Source organism: Thamnophis sirtalis, unplaced genomic scaffold (genome assembly GCF_051295495.1).
Source record: "Thamnophis sirtalis isolate CommonGarterSnake01/CBP01778 unplaced genomic scaffold, rThaSir2_p1.2 scaffold_2, whole genome shotgun sequence".
In the NCBI taxonomy this organism is placed as follows: domain Eukaryota; kingdom Metazoa; phylum Chordata; class Lepidosauria; order Squamata; family Natricidae; genus Thamnophis; species Thamnophis sirtalis.
Window position 1 is genome coordinate 57,807,834 of NW_028261382.1, and position 16,667 is coordinate 57,824,500.

The 16,667-nt window shown below is 42.6% G+C and overlaps 1 protein-coding gene across 2 annotated transcripts in view; it reads right to left on the reverse strand.

Annotated features, from left to right (window-relative positions):
• Positions 1-16,667, reverse strand: part of NOS1 (nitric oxide synthase 1) — a 123,217-nt gene that overhangs the window by 52,164 nt on the left and 54,386 nt on the right. For both annotated transcript variants that reach the window (XM_087705675.1, XM_087705676.1), the window contains exons 3-4: positions 7,980-8,103; positions 473-607 (exon numbers count right to left, since the gene is read on the reverse strand). In XM_087705675.1, coding sequence (XP_087561801.1) covers positions 473-607; positions 7,980-8,103 — 259 coding nt within the window. The remainder of the gene's footprint in view (positions 1-472; positions 608-7,979; positions 8,104-16,667) is intronic.

Genomic DNA, 16,667 nt, shown 5'->3' on the forward strand with positions numbered 1-16,667 from the left:
GAAAGAATAGCAATAGCACATAGACTTATATAACGCTTCACAGTGCTTTACAGCCCTCTCTAAGCAGTTTACAGCCTAATGCCCTCAACAATCTGGGTCCTCATTTTACTGACCTCAGAAGGTTGGAAGGCTGGGTCAACCTTCAGCACTGTTATGGTTAGAACTCCAGACTGCGGGCAGAGTTTGCCTGCAGTACTGCAGACTAACCACTCTGCCATCAGGCTCCACTGTGCCACTTGGTTGTAACTCAAGGATGGCCTGTAATACCTCCCCCATCTTCTCCAGTCCACTTTCCTTCTCTCTAAGGTTAGTCGCAATCTTTGAGAATGCACCTTAGTTGCCTTGAACTGGCTGCTTCATTCCACCAATCGTAGAGCCATCCCTGTTGAGAAGCTTCCTTCCAAGGAGGTTTTCTTGGAAATGGAGCCCAAACATTTGCAAGAACCTTAAAGCAGGTAGGCATCTCACTTACCATGGAGCACTTCAAGTGCAAAGTATCGTTCAGCACGGAGCCAGTTTCCCAGTTCTTCACTTTGGCGAAACGCGGGCACTTGGAAGGGCTTCCGTTCAACACATTTTTGGTAGGGGACTGCTGGCCAGAAGGGACCTGAGCAAATAAGAGCAGAAAGAGAGAATCGTGATATATAAGATGGTTTGGTCCAGCCCAACAACTCAGAAAGCAGGCTGGGGAGGTAGAGCAGATAGTCATATTCCTCGAGCTGGGAGGTAATGTATGCACATTTGGAAGTGGTGGAGCCACACTCACGAAATGGAGGCCCCAACCAGTTACCAGGCCCTCATTTCATAAAAGAAGAACTAGTTCTTCACCCTCCTGGAAGGATCTTCATGGAACTCCAAATCATTCCTGCAAATTAATATGTCTGTGTGTGTGTGCTTGTGTGATGGGAGTTGCGTAATTTGTGGTGAATCAATCTATCTACCATCTATCTATCTATCTATCTATCTATCTATCTATCTATCTATCTATCTATCTATCTATCTATCATCTACCTACCTACCTACCTATCATATATCTATCTATCCATCCGTCCATCCGTCTGTCTGTCTATCTGTCAGTCCATCCATCCATCCATCCATCCACCCATCCATCTCTCTCTCCTACCTACCTACCATCCATCCATCCATCCATCAATCCATCCATCCATCCATCTCACCTACCTACCTACCTACCTACCTACCTACCTACCTACCTACCTACCTACCTACCTACCTACCTACCTCTCTCTCATCTATCTATCTATCTATCTATCTATCTATCTATCTATCTATCTATCTATCTATCTATCTATCTATCTATCTTCTCTCTCTCTCTCCATCCATCATCTATCTATCTATTTGCTGTATCTCTCTGCCCCCTCCTCTCTCTCTTTCATTTGCTCACTTGTTCTCGCTCTCTAGCTAGCTATCATATTTAGAAACTCCCCCCTCTCTCACAGAGGGACCCAGCTATAATATGATGCTGGAAGGAAATTCAGAATGTCTTCTCGGGCTCTTTGCTCTTCCCAACGAGCTGTTCTAGAGAGCTGCGGTGTCTGTCGCCCTCAAGGTTACAGAGATTAAGACTTTGCAAGTGTGGGTGGAAGTATTGCTGAAAAAGGCAGAGAGCAAAGAACTGCCAAGGGGGTGGACTGTCAATCAGAGGCAGAGTGCAAGCTTCACAATTGCACATGATCCCCAATTGTTTTCCCCATAAAGGTAACATTTCCTTCATGTCAAGCTGGGGATTTCAGGAACTAATCCGTGTAATTTTCTTTGCCACTGTGCAGAAGTAGTTAACTCGTGCTTTCTTCTGGGACATAAGAAATCTAGTCTTTTTTTCTAGCTAATATTAGAAACCCATTCCAGTTCTAACTAGGATAAAGACTATTTAACTCCCCAGTCCAGACAAGTTTGCATCCAGGCTGTTCAGTCCTGGTCAGCCTTGGAAGCAGGGCTGGGTTTCAACCGGTTCGCACCGGTCCCTGCGATCCGGTTGGTCGCCGAACCCGGAAGTAAGTAACTTCCGGGAACGGCGAAGCCCCCCCCCCGCGCCCGCGCGCGCCCGCACACCCGCGCCCGCGCGCGCCCGCACACCCGCGCCCGCTCCTTACCCGTTTTTTTTGAATTTCGCGCTTTCCACGCATGCGCAGAACGCCTGCGCGATCCTCCAGGAGCAGCTGGAGCATCGCGCAGACGCTAATACGCATGCGCACGCCACGTGCGTGCATGCGCACGCCGCGTGCGTGCACGCGCGCGCCGCATGCATGCGTGAGGACGCCGCCGGCCTCGTTCCAACCGATCCGGTTGGAACGGGGCGAGAAACCCACCCCTGCTTGGAAGACAGTGCAGGCAAGAAACACAATAACTCTACTTTTATTGTAAGCTTGATTAACACAATCCTGCAAGTACATTTCACACACACACACATACCCCATTTTGCTTTTACAGTCCAAGAAACTAGGGAGGGTCCCTCTTGAGATGTCTGCCATTCCTTCTGCGAGTTCAGCATCATCATATCCGACCGTTGCTTACCCTGAAGCTCTTCCTCCTGTCTCCCAAGGTTATTCTCACATACCATTGCATTTCTTTTCTTTTCTTTTTTTGTAATAAGTTTCTATTTTATTTTATAATATAAAGAAATTCCAACTTCAAGTGGACAGTGCGTTGTCTGGGTACAAATCATTTTAGGAAATAATAATGTGTTTACAATATTCATTGCATTAATATTAATATTAATAATCATATTTGTTTAACTAAGTTAACATAGCTTCCTTATATCACTGATCCTTCCATATATTTCCCTGTTTCTCGCTCCTGTTTTTGTTAGCAAAAGGTAAAGGTTCCCCTGTACATGTGTACTAGTCATTCCCGACTCTAGGGGGCGGTGCTCATCTCCGTTTCAAAGCCGAAGAGCCAGCGCTGTCCAAAGACGTCTCCGTGGTCATGTGGCCGGCATGACTAAATGCCGAAGGTGCACGGAACGCTGTTACCTTCCCACCAAAGGTGGTCCCTATTTTTCTAGTTTCATTTTTTACATGCTTTCAAACTGCTAGGTTGGAAGAAGCTGGGACAAGTTACAGGAGCTCACTCTGTTACGCAGCGCTAGGGATTCGAACCGCCAGACTGCTGACCTTTCTGATCAACAACCTCAGTGTCTTAGCCACTGAGCCACTGCACTCACTTTTTGTCAGCTAGGCATTGATAAAATAAGTCCCAAGTCAAAAAATATTCTGTTCCTTCCTTTTCCTTAATTGTAAGTGTTAGCTTATCCATTTCCGCACGTTCTAATATTTTTCTAATCACATCTTCATCTGTTGGGATCTCTTCACTTTTCCACTGTTGTGCAAATACCATTCTCGCTGCAGTCAATACATATACAGTACCACTACATTTCTTTTGTCACAGTTGAAATATATTTTCTTCCCCTAATTGTCAACCCACAAAGCATTCCTGGCCTGCTCTCGACACACCCTGGAGGGAGGGGTCATGATTGGGGCCATAAATTAGGTGGGGTCAGAGCTGGCTTCACTTGGGAAGTGCAGACATGAAGCTCCTAATGAACAACTAGATTTCTTTTGAAGCTTGGCACAAGGCTTATGATTTAATTAGGGCATCTGTTGGAACCCTGACACCAATATCTTTCCTTCCTGATGTTTTGGGCCATAGCTCCCATCATCCCATACCACTAGACAGGGGCTGGTGGGCATCCTAGTTCAAAACGGCAGAGGAATATCATATTGGTGGAGGAAGATGAGCTAACAGAGTGACACAGGAATCCTGATTTTCTAAACGCAGTGTTTCCCTTAAGAGCAGAATATGAAGCCGAGGAACACTTCCCATTCTGGATTTTTTTTGCTTGCTTGCTAAACTCTGCTTGTTTTTTTATTTTAAAGAATCTCTGAATGTTTCTTGTTCAGTTTCAGGTAGGGATACAGATTTTTCTCTCCTTTTACAAATGTTGACAAACTGAGAACTGCATTTACTGAGATGAACACTAACAGAAGCCCTGGGAAATGTTTCAAGGGTCCCAAAAATGGGGAAGGGGTTCCTTTCCACCCCACTCTGTTTGTTTTATAGGGGGAAGAAAATGTGGCAGACAATGTAGTATTTTGGCTGGCTCAAGGGGAAAAATATAGACGGGGTCAAAAGGTAGAAAATTTATTTAAGGAGCCATGGGGAAGAAATAATCTCTTACAGGAATTTCCTCTCTCTGTGGGAAAATATACATATTTTTGAACACACTGTTCCTCCTGCCATGCACGCCCTATAGTCTTGGATTGAAAGCATGGCACAGGTAGCACAGCCGAAATGGGAATCGGTGAAAACTTCATGATAAATTTTGTCCTTTTTTAAAAAAAAAGAAAAAAGAAAAAGCAGAATTAAGATGCATTAAAGAAATCTTGCACAGATGACCCAAGCATATAGCTATGGCAGTGGTGGGATTCAAATAATTTAACAACCGGTTCTCTGCCCTAATGGCTAGCTGGGTAGGCGGGGCTCAGTGGTCACGTGACTGGGTGGGTGTGGCCAACTCAACGTCACTCCCGTCAATGGGTGCTTCTCCTTAGCTCTTACAATGTAATCAGGGTTAACCGGAGAGACAGTTTCTGTAAGCAGGTCAACAAAGATGAGGGTAGAAACAACACCAGAATGTTTCCTTCCTGCCTTCCTTACAGGATTAGCCCTGTAAAGTAGGGAAAAACAAAAGGAGATTTCTTCCAACAACCGGTTCTCCGAACTGCCTGGAAAGTTACCAACCAGTTCTCCCGAATAGATGCGAACCGGCTGAATCCCACCACAGAGCTATGGGCTTCTATGCAGGGGTGGGATTCAGCTGGTTAGGATGGGTGAGGGAAAACTGGATACTAATTTTGCATCTGGTTTGTTGAACCAGTAATTAGAAGGACTGGCTGGCTCTGCCCACCCCTCCTCTCCCCTCCCCTCCCAGGAGTCCCCACACAGCCCACACTGGGAGGGCAAAAAATGGGCCTCCCGGCCTCCACCTGACAACCAGACAGAGAACCGGTTGCTAAAATTTTTCAACCCCACCCCTGCTTCTATGGGGACATTTCCAAAAAGTGGTGCAGATTGGAAAATGTGAGCCAAGGAAAATGAGCAGATATGCAGAAACTAATGAACGAGAACTGTGACACAGCATAGTTATAGGAACTGTAGGGTAACTATATATTAAAAGAAAAGAACAGTTGATGGCACTTGAAAATGCAATCCATGTATTCAAATCAATAGGAACATATGCATTTATCAAATGTAGATCCTATTCTCTCTATTCTGCCTTGGTCATACTGTAAGTTTCACTTTTTGTTGTTGTTGTTGTTAATCGCGAAGCCGTGTCCGACCCATCGCGACCCCATGGACAATGTTCCTCCAGGCCTTCCTGTCCTCTACCATCTTCTGGAGTCCATTTAACCTCATGCTGACTGCTTCAGTGACTCCATCCAGCCCCTTCCTTCTCTGCTGTCCCTTTCTTCTTTTGCTCTCCATTGTTCCTAGCATTAGGTTCTTCTTCAGGGAGTCCTTCCTTCTCATTAGTTGGCCAAAGTATTTGAGTTTCATCTTCAGGATTTGGCCTTCTAAAGAGAAGTCAGGGTTGATCTCCTCTAAAAACTTTTTTTAGTTCACAGTTTAAAAAGGACATTGATAGAGTATGCAGAAAGAAGATGAAATAAACTGAAGAAAAAACACATATAAATTGGAGGATTAGGTATTTTAGCCTGGAGAATAGATGGCTGCAGAGTCAAGACAACTGCCTTTAAGTATCTGAAGGGCTGTCATGTAAGAAATGGGGCAGAATTATCCAGGAAACAAGACCAGAAACAGAAGGTTTAAACAAGGAGCCGATTTAATTGGGTGTAGGAAAATATCCCTAATGGTCAGAGTTGGTAGCTTTTTTTCCATGGAGCCCTGGAAGATCTTTGATCAGGAAAGTTTTATTAGTAGATTCTGCATTGCGCAAGAGGAGGTAGTTTAGATGATCTCCAAGTTCCCTTAAATTCTATGATTTCTGTAATGCAGAACATTCCCCTCCCCTTGCATTTATAAAAATCAGTTGACATTTCCATTTTGCCCCGAAGGAAAACTTCATCCTTCTGTGATGCTTGTTTTTTTTAAGAGTAAGAAATAGGAAAATGTAAAAGAAAGATTTGGCAGAAATGAATAGACATACTTACTATTAAAGACAAAAAAAACCTGAATACTTTTTGACATGGGACTTATTTTATCAAGGGTTAGATAATAAAAACCGAAGTTAGAAATGATAAATGTTAAAATGTTAAAATGGATAAAATAGATAAGCTAAATATTATTGCTATTATAGTAGCAACCTTATTGAGATGAATGCTATTGTAAACATTTTGATTACGACTGCCTAAAAACAATCGTACCCAGACAACACACTGTTTGATTGAAATGGAATTTTTATATGTTATACAAATAAAGTAAATAAAACATGAAAAAAGAGAGATAAAGATTTGGAAAGTAAGACATCCTTAGATGCAAACTGGTCAGCTAACTAACTATCAGGAGACGTTCTTATGTTTATGAATAAGCTGGAAAACCCGAAGTCAAAGGGAAGAATTCTTTTGAGAAACCAGCCAAAGCAGCAAACTTTGGGACATACTAATACAGATAGGAGAAGTGAGTGGTTGAATGTCTTCTCCCCTTTTTAAAAACACACACTAACAAATAGTGCTGCAATTAAGAGGCATTGAGAGACTGTATAGAAGGAACAAGATTTAGCCTGCGGTTTTTTTTCTCCTCCTGATATCTGGTCTACAGAATGTGCAAGCTTCAAATTGCTCTCTAGTTCCAAAATTCATTATGAAAATCATAAGTGGTTTGTTTATTTGCCGCCCTTTGTTTTCGAGAACAGCAAGAGTTTTAACCTTTAAGGTCATTCGTACAGTCTCGAAAGGAAGTAACTTCAAGGTGAAGCAATTAAAAGCTTTTCCGATTTTTTTTGGTGGTTCTTAATCCCTTTTTCTTCTTCAAGAAATGCTCTCTATTCCATGTTGGAGGTTTGATTTTCGGCCAATAAGATTTGGGTGTGTACCAATGGGTCCCCTTGGAAGCTGGAAGGGGAAGAAACTAGAATTGGGAACCAGTATGTATTCTTGTTATTGGATTGGTATGTAGACCAACAGCATAATGAGAATAATGTCCTTGGCGGGGAGGGAAAGGGTTTAATAGCAGGTGAATTCAGAGAGAAATCCATCACCAGCAGGTATTTTCTCAACTGGGAAAGTTGAGAATTAACTAACATTTTTTTTTAAAAAAGGAAAAAGGAAGACGGTCTCTAGAAAGAGCGCAGAGAAGAGCAACAAAGATGATTAGGGGACTGGAGGCTAAAACATATGAAGAACGGTTGCAGGAACTGGGAATGAAAAGAAGGACTAGGGGAGACATGATAGCAGTGTTCCAATATCTCAGGGGCTGCCACAAAGAAGAGGGAGTCAAACTACTCTCCAAAGCACCTGAGGGCAGAACAAGAAGCAATGGGTGGAAACTAATCAAGGAGAGGAGCAATTTAGAACTAAGGAGAAACTTCCTGACAGTGAGAACAATTAACCAGTGGATCAACTTGCCTCCAGAAGTTGTGAAGGCTCCAACACTAGAAGTTTTAAAGAAGAGATTGGATAACTATTTGTCTGAAGTGGTGAAGGCAGGGGTTTGGACTGGAAGACCTCCAAGGTCCCTTCCAACTTTGTTATTCCGGGTGGTGCAGTTGGGACTTGATCTGTTGATTTAGTTTCTGGACTATTTGGCCATATTATCCATCAAATGCTGACTGCGTCATTGACAAGTACATGGGGAGGGATGCACTGAGCAGGGTTTTTTTTTTTTTTTAGGATTCAGAAGGGGCAATTTACTCGCTAGCTTGATTTCCCAGAAAACTGTGACATTATTGTACCACCCCATGTGGACATCCCTGCCCAAGAGTCACCTTGTGGCCTGCCACTTACCTGGTCCTTGTCTGAAGACATGTTGCTTGGCATGGGGCATGTTTCAGCTCCCCCGCACTGGTCGCTGACGTTCTCCAGCTGTGTGGGCAATGTCCTTGGTGACTTCCGGTCCGTTTCGCAGAAACTGATGAAGGGGAAAGAACACAATGACACCCATGAGTCATGAGATCAAATAAATAATTGGGCTCAAACCAGGGTTATGAGGTTAACCATGCATTCTTGAGTCCTGGAGCAAGGAGTGTCCCAATCTCAGTGACTAGTTGCCTCTGCTTGCTGCAAGTAAAGGCAAGACTTTTCCCGTCTGTTTGAACACCAATTTCCTCACACAATCAGAAGTTCGAATCAGTCCAGGGCGACACAAAGGAACAAACGGAAACTCTACCTTCTGCCCAAAATAGAACTGGAGAGCGAAAAGGGGAAAAACAAACAAAAAGGCACCAGAAGATGGATAGTTATAAACTCAACTTGCACCGAATATGCGGCGATGGCCGGGATTCTTCTGTAACGGAGCCTCCAACTTTTTCTACAATAAGTTTCTGATCAAAAGTCGTTTCATTCCTGGATTCTTGTGTGGGCTAGTTAATGAGTTTCAGTCCAGCTTGCCAAGGGGAAAGCTGACACCCTGGTGTCACACAGGTGCCGAGAGCCCAGTCACCAAGAAAAAATAATAATAATCCAGCAATGGAAACTTGTCTACTCGGTAAAAGCTAATAAGTCCTTTCGAATGCCTCGTGTTACTCTAATTGGAGCTTGTGGCATTCCTGCAAATAAATACAATGGCAGAGCTGCACCTTAGCTTGACAGCAGCCAGCTTCCTAGATTATTAAAAAATACGACAAAAAAGTATTTTAAAATAAATCAGGATGAGAAAGACAAGGGGTCCGTGGCTGAATCCCCAACCACATGCTGTCTCCCTGTTCTACTAGAAGAATTCCATGCAAAACCACAGATATTTCGCCACCATCAAAGAGAATGGCTCTAACCTTCAGCCTGCTCGCCTTCCATATTTATGAGAGAGGTGCCGTACTGCAGAATGGCCACTGCAAACCAGTGGTGGGTTCTGGCCAATACGGCCGTACCGGTAGTAGCTGGGAGCAGCCGACAACGTACCGGTACGGTGGCTCGTTTGGCCCAACCGCCCGCCCGCGTTCTATACTGGTTTTTAAAGCACCCGGCCAATTGTGCATGCCTGCGTGAGCTCCCGCAAGCAGCTGGGTGTCGCAGGGGTGGTGGATTGCATATGCATGCACAGCGCATATGCACGAAAGGATGTGCAGCACCTGGTAGAGACGGGGAGAGGAACCACAACTGCTGCAATCCAAATGTTCAGGTAGTCCTCAACTTACAACGCTGATTTAATGACTGCTCAAAGTTACAACGGCACCTGAAAAAAAAGTAGCTTATGGCCGTTAGAGCACCTCCGTGGTCACAATTCAGAGGATTGGCAGCTGGCTCGTATTTACGACAGTTGCAGTGTCCCAGGGTCATGTGAGTCCCCTTTTGCGACCTTCTGACAAGCAAAGTTAACGGGGAAGCCCGATTCACTGAACGACCAGGTTACTAAGTATAGCACAGTCTTTAATGTCGTTGTACATCATGCATACAACAGAATTGGTTGTAACCAATTAGCAACTTAAATGATTAACAACTGGCATGATTCACTTAAGAACGGTGGCAAGAAAGATTGCAAAATGGAGCAGAATTCATTGAACAACCGCCTTGCTTAGCAACAGAAATTTAGGGGCTCAACTGTGGTCGTAAGATGAGGACTACCTATATTAATGAGAGAGCTGTCATACTGCGGAACTGCCACCACAAACCAAATATGCAAGCTTTATATTATTCCCCAACTATGTTTCGTTGACAGTTTTGGGGTTCACTCTTGTTAGGAGGCTGGTACATTGGAACATCAGATTTGTAGCCCAAATGAAGAGAAGGCAGAGAGTTCAAGAGTTTCTCTCCCTCCAAGCTTCTATTTTTTTAAAAGAAATTCCTTCTTTTTCTTTTTAATAAGTTTTTTTTTTTTAAATATACTATTGGAAAAATGTCCTTCTGGGTTCAGCTCCAAGTGGGGAGAAAGATACTGGAAACCTGGAGGATGCTTGGAAAGATGGTTTAATGGTGGTGGGTAGGACCAGATGGTTTGAGATCCTCGGCAAACACGACACATGGGTGAGAGGGTGAGAGAGATTTATGCCCTCTGTTGGGCTTTGAATTTGAGCTTGTAAAAATGGGAAAAAATGCCCTCAGAGGGAGAGATAATTAAAAAAAAGTATCAGACTGTGCAGAAATGAACAGGTTAACGTTGGCAATTAAAGAGAAGGAAGAATCTGAGTATTATAAGACATGGGGATGCTTCTACCACTGGATAGAAAATGAATATAGACAAAAAGAAACAGAAAACGGAATAATTTTGGGAGGGAAAAAAAACGTAGAATCATAGGGGAGGAGCTGAATTAAAAGGTAATTGAAATGTAAAGGCAAAGGCAAGATAAAAAAATAGATTAAAATGATGTAACTGTTAAATATGATGACATAAAGATTCTACCCAGATGACACATTGTAGGATTAATGACGTAAGAGAGGTGATGGAAGAAATAAAAAATAAAAACTTTAAAAAATAATAATTTGAGCTTGTATTCTGATTGGTTGTCAGACTCCCATGGGGCCATGCAGGAGCAACTCTGTAGCTGTCCTGAGTCCTAACTTTGGTTGACTCTTGCTGGGTGATGATGTAATGAAAGGGCTTTGGGAGTCCTATTATGGCTCTGCCTGAAGGAGGTAGATCTTTGTTATGTAGAATAGACTGGCTCAGGTCTTAATGGCCCATTGACAGAGGTGAGTTTCTGCCTCCCTTTTAGGTGAAATATTCTGCCCTTTTAATATTTCCTAAAACATTTCGTTTTTCTAGGAGAAGATTGGGTGCTAACTTCCTACAACATATAAATATTAAATACATAAACAGGGTGGCATCTGGATATCATTAATTTTGATACCAAATAATAGTGATTAGACTAACAATTTTGTTAGCCTTAATCATGTTAATCATACTCACATCATTATAGTAGAATTGTACATAATGCAACCATCTTTTAATTTCTTGTCCTTCATCTGCATACTGGTTTCAATGTATTATGTAGAATATCATATTTCCCCCTTTCTAATTTCTACCTCTATTCTGTATCTTAATATCACAAATTTTATAGTGGTAGGTACCTTCTGATTTTTCATCTCCCATGCCACGTTCAGCCATTTGGCTCTAAGGAGGCTGAAATAGTCTCTTCTAGGTTGTTTCCGCAGGCTAAACTAGGTGAAGGTAAAAGTTCCCGTCGCACATATGTGCTAGTCGTTCCTGTCTCTAGGGGGTGGTGCTCATCTCCATTTCAAAGCTGAAGAGCCAGCGCTGCCCAAAGACGTCTCTGTGGTCATGTGGCTGACATGACTATATGCCAAAGGTGCACGGAATGCCGTTATTTTCACACCAAAGGTGGCCCCTATTTTTCTACCTGCATTTTTACATGCTTTCGAACTGCTAGGTTGGCAGAAGCTGGGACAAGTAACAGGAGCTCACTCCCGTTAGGCGCTAGGGATTCGAACCACTGAACTGCCAACCTTTCGGATCGACAAGCTCAACGTCTTAACCACTGAGCCACCTTCAGGCTAAACTAGTGTCTTCTAAATTTTGGGCAAAATAGAGGCCTCTCACACATGTTCCCTTCTGGTTCGCCCCATTTTCCTAAAGGTTATGTGTGGGGCATCAATACAATGCAGGGAAGGGACTCAGCCCAGCCGCAGACAATTGAAATGTCGTAATAGCACACAAATCTTTTTTTAAAAAAAAAATCAAACAGGAAACCAAACTCCTTAAAATAATAATTATTCAACACTTGGAGTGGAAGAATTATTCCCTGCTCTAGAGAGCAACTAGAAAAACAGGATAGAGAAATGACTAAGGTACCTCTTTCAGTGATCCAAGGGGAAAAATGAGCTGCTATCTCACTGAGCAGACCCCCACCCAAACCCCCACCCCCCAAATTCATCTGGTCCCCATCTTGGCTGTTCTCCGGGGCTTGATTTAAAGGGGTGATGATTACTTTTACTGAGAAGCAGTAGAGTGGTTAAGGCAAGGGGCTGGAAAGTGGGAGACAAGGAGTTCTAGTCCTGCTTTAGGTACAAATTCAGCTGGGGGTGGGTGGGCTTGGGGTGATCTTTCTCAGCCCTAGGAGGGGAGGGCAAACCATTTCTGCGAAGCTTGTGGGAAAAAAAGTACAGGGACTTTGTCTGGGTAGTTGTCAGGAATCAATAATGACCTGGAGATGCCCGCAGATAGATGCACACATATCCAAAGTCATTTCTCCATTAAAAAAAAGAAAAGAATAGAATACAAAATATGGAATGGAATTAAATATAATAGGAAATATAGAATAGAATAGAATAGAATAGAATAGACTGGAATAGACAGGGCAAGACTACAATAGAATACAATACAATACAATACAATACAATACAGTACAGTACAGTACAGTACAGTACAATACAATACAATACAATACAATACAATACAATACAATACAATACAATACAATACAATACAATACAGTTAGATAGAATAGATCCCACAGATTGGGCCTCCTTCAGATGCTGTCAGCCAGACAGTGTCGGCTGGTGGGACCCCGGAGGAGAGCCTTCTCTGTGGCTGTTCCAACTCTTTGAAATCAGCTACCCCCGGAGATCCGGACCATACCCACTCTCATGGCCTTCAGGAAAGCTGTAAAAACTTGGCTGTTCCAGCAGGCCTGGGGCTGTTGACCTCACTGTTGAGGTCCAGCCCCGATTAGAATGAATGTATGAGGTGTTGCTATTTTAAACTGTGTTTTTTTTCCTTATGTGTTTGTTATGTGTCTTTTCCCCCCTCTTTTTGTAAGCCGCCCGGAGGCCTTTGGGATTGGGCGGCATATAAATTTTATAAATTTTATAAATGAATGAATGAATGAATGAATGAATAAAAGTTGAAAATATAGAATAGAATAGGATAGAATAGAATGGAATGGAATAGACTGGACACTAGACTAGATTAGACTAGAACTAGATTAAAATATATGGAGTGGCACAAAGTGGATAGAACAGAACAGACTAGAATGAGGAGGAGGAGGAGGAGAAAGGAGAGTAGAGTAGAGTAGAATAGAATAGAATAGACTGGACACTAGACTAGATTAGACTAGAACTAGACTAAAATATATGGAGTGGCATGAAGTGGATAGAATAGAACAGAACAGAATGAGGAGGAGGAGGAGGAGGAGGAGGAGAAGGAAGGAGAGTAAAGTAGAATAGAATAGAATAGACTGGACACTAGACTAGATTAGACTAGAACTATACTAGAATATATTGAGTGGCGTGGAGTGGCATGGAACGGAATGGAACGAAACGAAACAGAACAGAACAGAATAGAATAAAATGAGGAGTAAGAGGAGTAAGAAGGAGAATAGAATAAATAGAATAGAATAGAATCAGGAACCGATGTAGTTTCTTAGCAGTTGGGGATCATTGCTTTTACTCCTAATGGATAATACCTCCATCATTCTAATTATCTTCAATACAAGGAACGTGACTTAGGTGTACTATTTAATCATTTGTACATCACCTCCAGAATGCTTGACCATCAAAGGTACTTGAGGATCCCCCTGGCTTTATGGCCAGTTCATGATCTTGCAATCTTGTGGCCGAAGTCACAATTGAAAGAAGGAAGAGAGAAGAAAGAGAGCATGTTTTATTTTGCAGTTTTGTCTCACAGCTCACAAAATATTGGAGCTCTCCCTGAACTGAAAAATAAAAATATCCGGCGAATATACGATGACTTCAAAAGCAGAGGTACCCTCGCTTCAGCGTTCAACGGTATTTGATTTCGTCTGCCATTCAAGTGACTTTCTCCATGACGGGATTTATTCCCTTGCATTTACAAGAACACATCAAAATGTTTCGCATAAAGTGGAGCGGTTTCTCTTTCATTATGTCAGTATTGTAGCTCGCCTACCGAGACCCACACACATGCACACAAACATACTCACCAGGCAAAACTAAACCCTACAATGCAAGCACAAAAAAGGCTTGTGTTCCCCCAGGGTGTTCATTGGCTACTTTTAAGAATAAGTACATCACAGGTCGAAGTAGGGTTTTCTTTAAAAAAAGGAAAGAAAAGAAAAAAAATTCTCATGGCTGAGCGGTTGTTATCAAAGCCACTTTAAACAATCAAACAGACAAAAAAAGGTTTTATTTATTGGATTCTTTTTTAAGAAAAATCCAGAACGGCCAAGGAACAGAACAATAAATCAGGAAGTGACTGCTTCAGATCTTATTTCTGTGACACCCCTTGTTTCTTTGATACGAGGAGCCGCACGGGGACGATAATATTGATTAACTTGACAGAACCGTTGCAAAGTCAAATCTGAGTGTCGTAAGCAGTTTGGAACGTGATTAAAACACACACAAATGCTAAATTAGCCTCATCGTGGCACTAGTCAGAATCGATAAAATTACTCAAGCTGAGCATCGCTTTGGATTCCAGTCTGAAAAAAAACAACTGGTTTTGGAGTGTGTGGGAGTACGAATGGAGCATCTGTTACAACTCATTAAAGCAGTCGCATCTGTTTCTAGGCATGGTGGAGTTCTGAAAACAGATGCAGCTGCTTTAATGAGTCACCAGCAGGTGCTGCATTCTTGCTCCTCTATACTCTGGAACAGTAATTTGGAACAAAATCCAATGCAATGCAAATCTCTTATCACTTATCTTATACATGTTTTTTCTATTCTCTCTAATGACTGCATTCACATAACCAACTGAACCTAGTGAATCCATATTGTTTGGTGTGTCAGCCCCCTAAGTAGAACCAAACAAGGAAATGAACTCCACAGGAAGCTCATAAAACTTGTTTTTTAATTATACAGATTAACAGAGTTGGAAGGGACCTTGTAGGTCATCTAGTCCAACCCCACACCCAAGCAGGAGACCCTACACCATTTCTGACAGAGGGCAGCCCAGTCTCTTCTTGAAAGCCTCCAGGGATGAAGCTCCCACAACTGCTGAAGGCGACTTCTGTTCCATGGATTGATTGTTCTCACTGGCAGAAAGTTTCTCCTTATTTTTAGGTTGAATCTCTCCTTGATTAGTTTCCGCCCATTGCTTCTTGCCTTTATAATAAAGGTGGATGATCACTCTGCTTATACATGTTATTTGAAAAAGGCCCTAGATATTTTATCTTGCTAACTTTCCCTTTTGAAGCTAGTTATGCAACATTTGGGGTATGCTTGGACTTTCTTCAGAGGTTTTCTGCTCTCCCTCCTTGGATGGAGAACAGGAAGTACCTCAAAGGTGTGCTTCAAAGCCAGGTATTTCAACCAAGGTATTCTAACCGCAGAGATTATCTCTCACATTTAAAAAAAAATATGTGGAGGAAGTAATCTTTTTCCTAGCTTGGTTTTTTTAAAATAGCTATTATAAAATCAGATAAAGAGCAGAACCCAACTTACAATTAAATCACCAGCCAAGGACAATGTGGCCCAGGCTGGAGATAAATTAAACAATGGTCGTTCCACACTGTGGGGGGTAAGTGAAGGAAAGAAATTGGAAGAGGAACATTTTACAGCATTTAAAACCCTGTTTTCCCCTAAAATAAGCCCGCTCCAGATAATAAGCCCAATCGGGCTTTTGAGCGCATGCGCTAAAATAAGCCCTCCCCTGAAAATAAGCCCTCCCTAAAATAATGCAATACAGCAGAGCAGATGCTTGGCCTTATTTTCGGGGAGGTCTTATTATTTTTGAGGTGCAGGAGGCGTCGAGCGTGGTTACCTCATGGCTGCTGCTGTGCTGCAATATTTTTTCAGGGAGGGCTTATTTTGGGGGGAGGGCTTATTTTAGTGCATGCACTCAAAAGCCCGATTGGGCTTATTATCTGGGGGAGATCTTATTTTCAGAGAAAACAGGGTAGAATGCGAAAAAAGGGACCTTCTTCTACCTAGGTCCTTGAGATACATAGACTTCAGGTTCTAGACTCTTCAACCAGTTGGGATTTTAGGCACTGGGGTTCGCATGGCTGGGGAGCATTGCTCTACATCACCGTTTCTCAATCACAGCAACTTTAAGATGGATGGAGCCCAAGTCCCAGAATTCCTACTGGCTGGTGAAGTCCATTTTCAGAAAACTTACTGCCCTGTACCACGTGTCATCCAAAATTAGTTTTCTTGCGCCATTTAATTTGGGATCACATACTTTAATGCACCCAACTTTTAAAATTTGCAGGAATACAGAATGCAATGTATCTTTATTGCTGATCTGGGGGCCTACAGCCCATGAGCTGTGCCTATGGCTAAATGCTAGCTCGGCCTCAAAAGGGCTGACAGACCAAGGGAAAGTGCAAAAGAGTTTATTTCCGTTGCAAATTTAATGAAACCAGTTACTGAGCAGGTCAAGCTAGCAGCATTTAGTCAGGCTAACCTGAACGAGCCTCTCACATTTTGCAGAGAATAAGGAAGAGAAGCTTGGCAAAAATACGCAATAGCCATTGCTGTTATGTAAACAAACAAAGTTGGAACATATCTTTAAGTCTTAGCAATCAAGAACTTATTCAGAAGTGACTCGGGTATAAGCCAGGGTATAAAAAGAAGAGGACGACGTAACATTGAACAGTTGCTAAA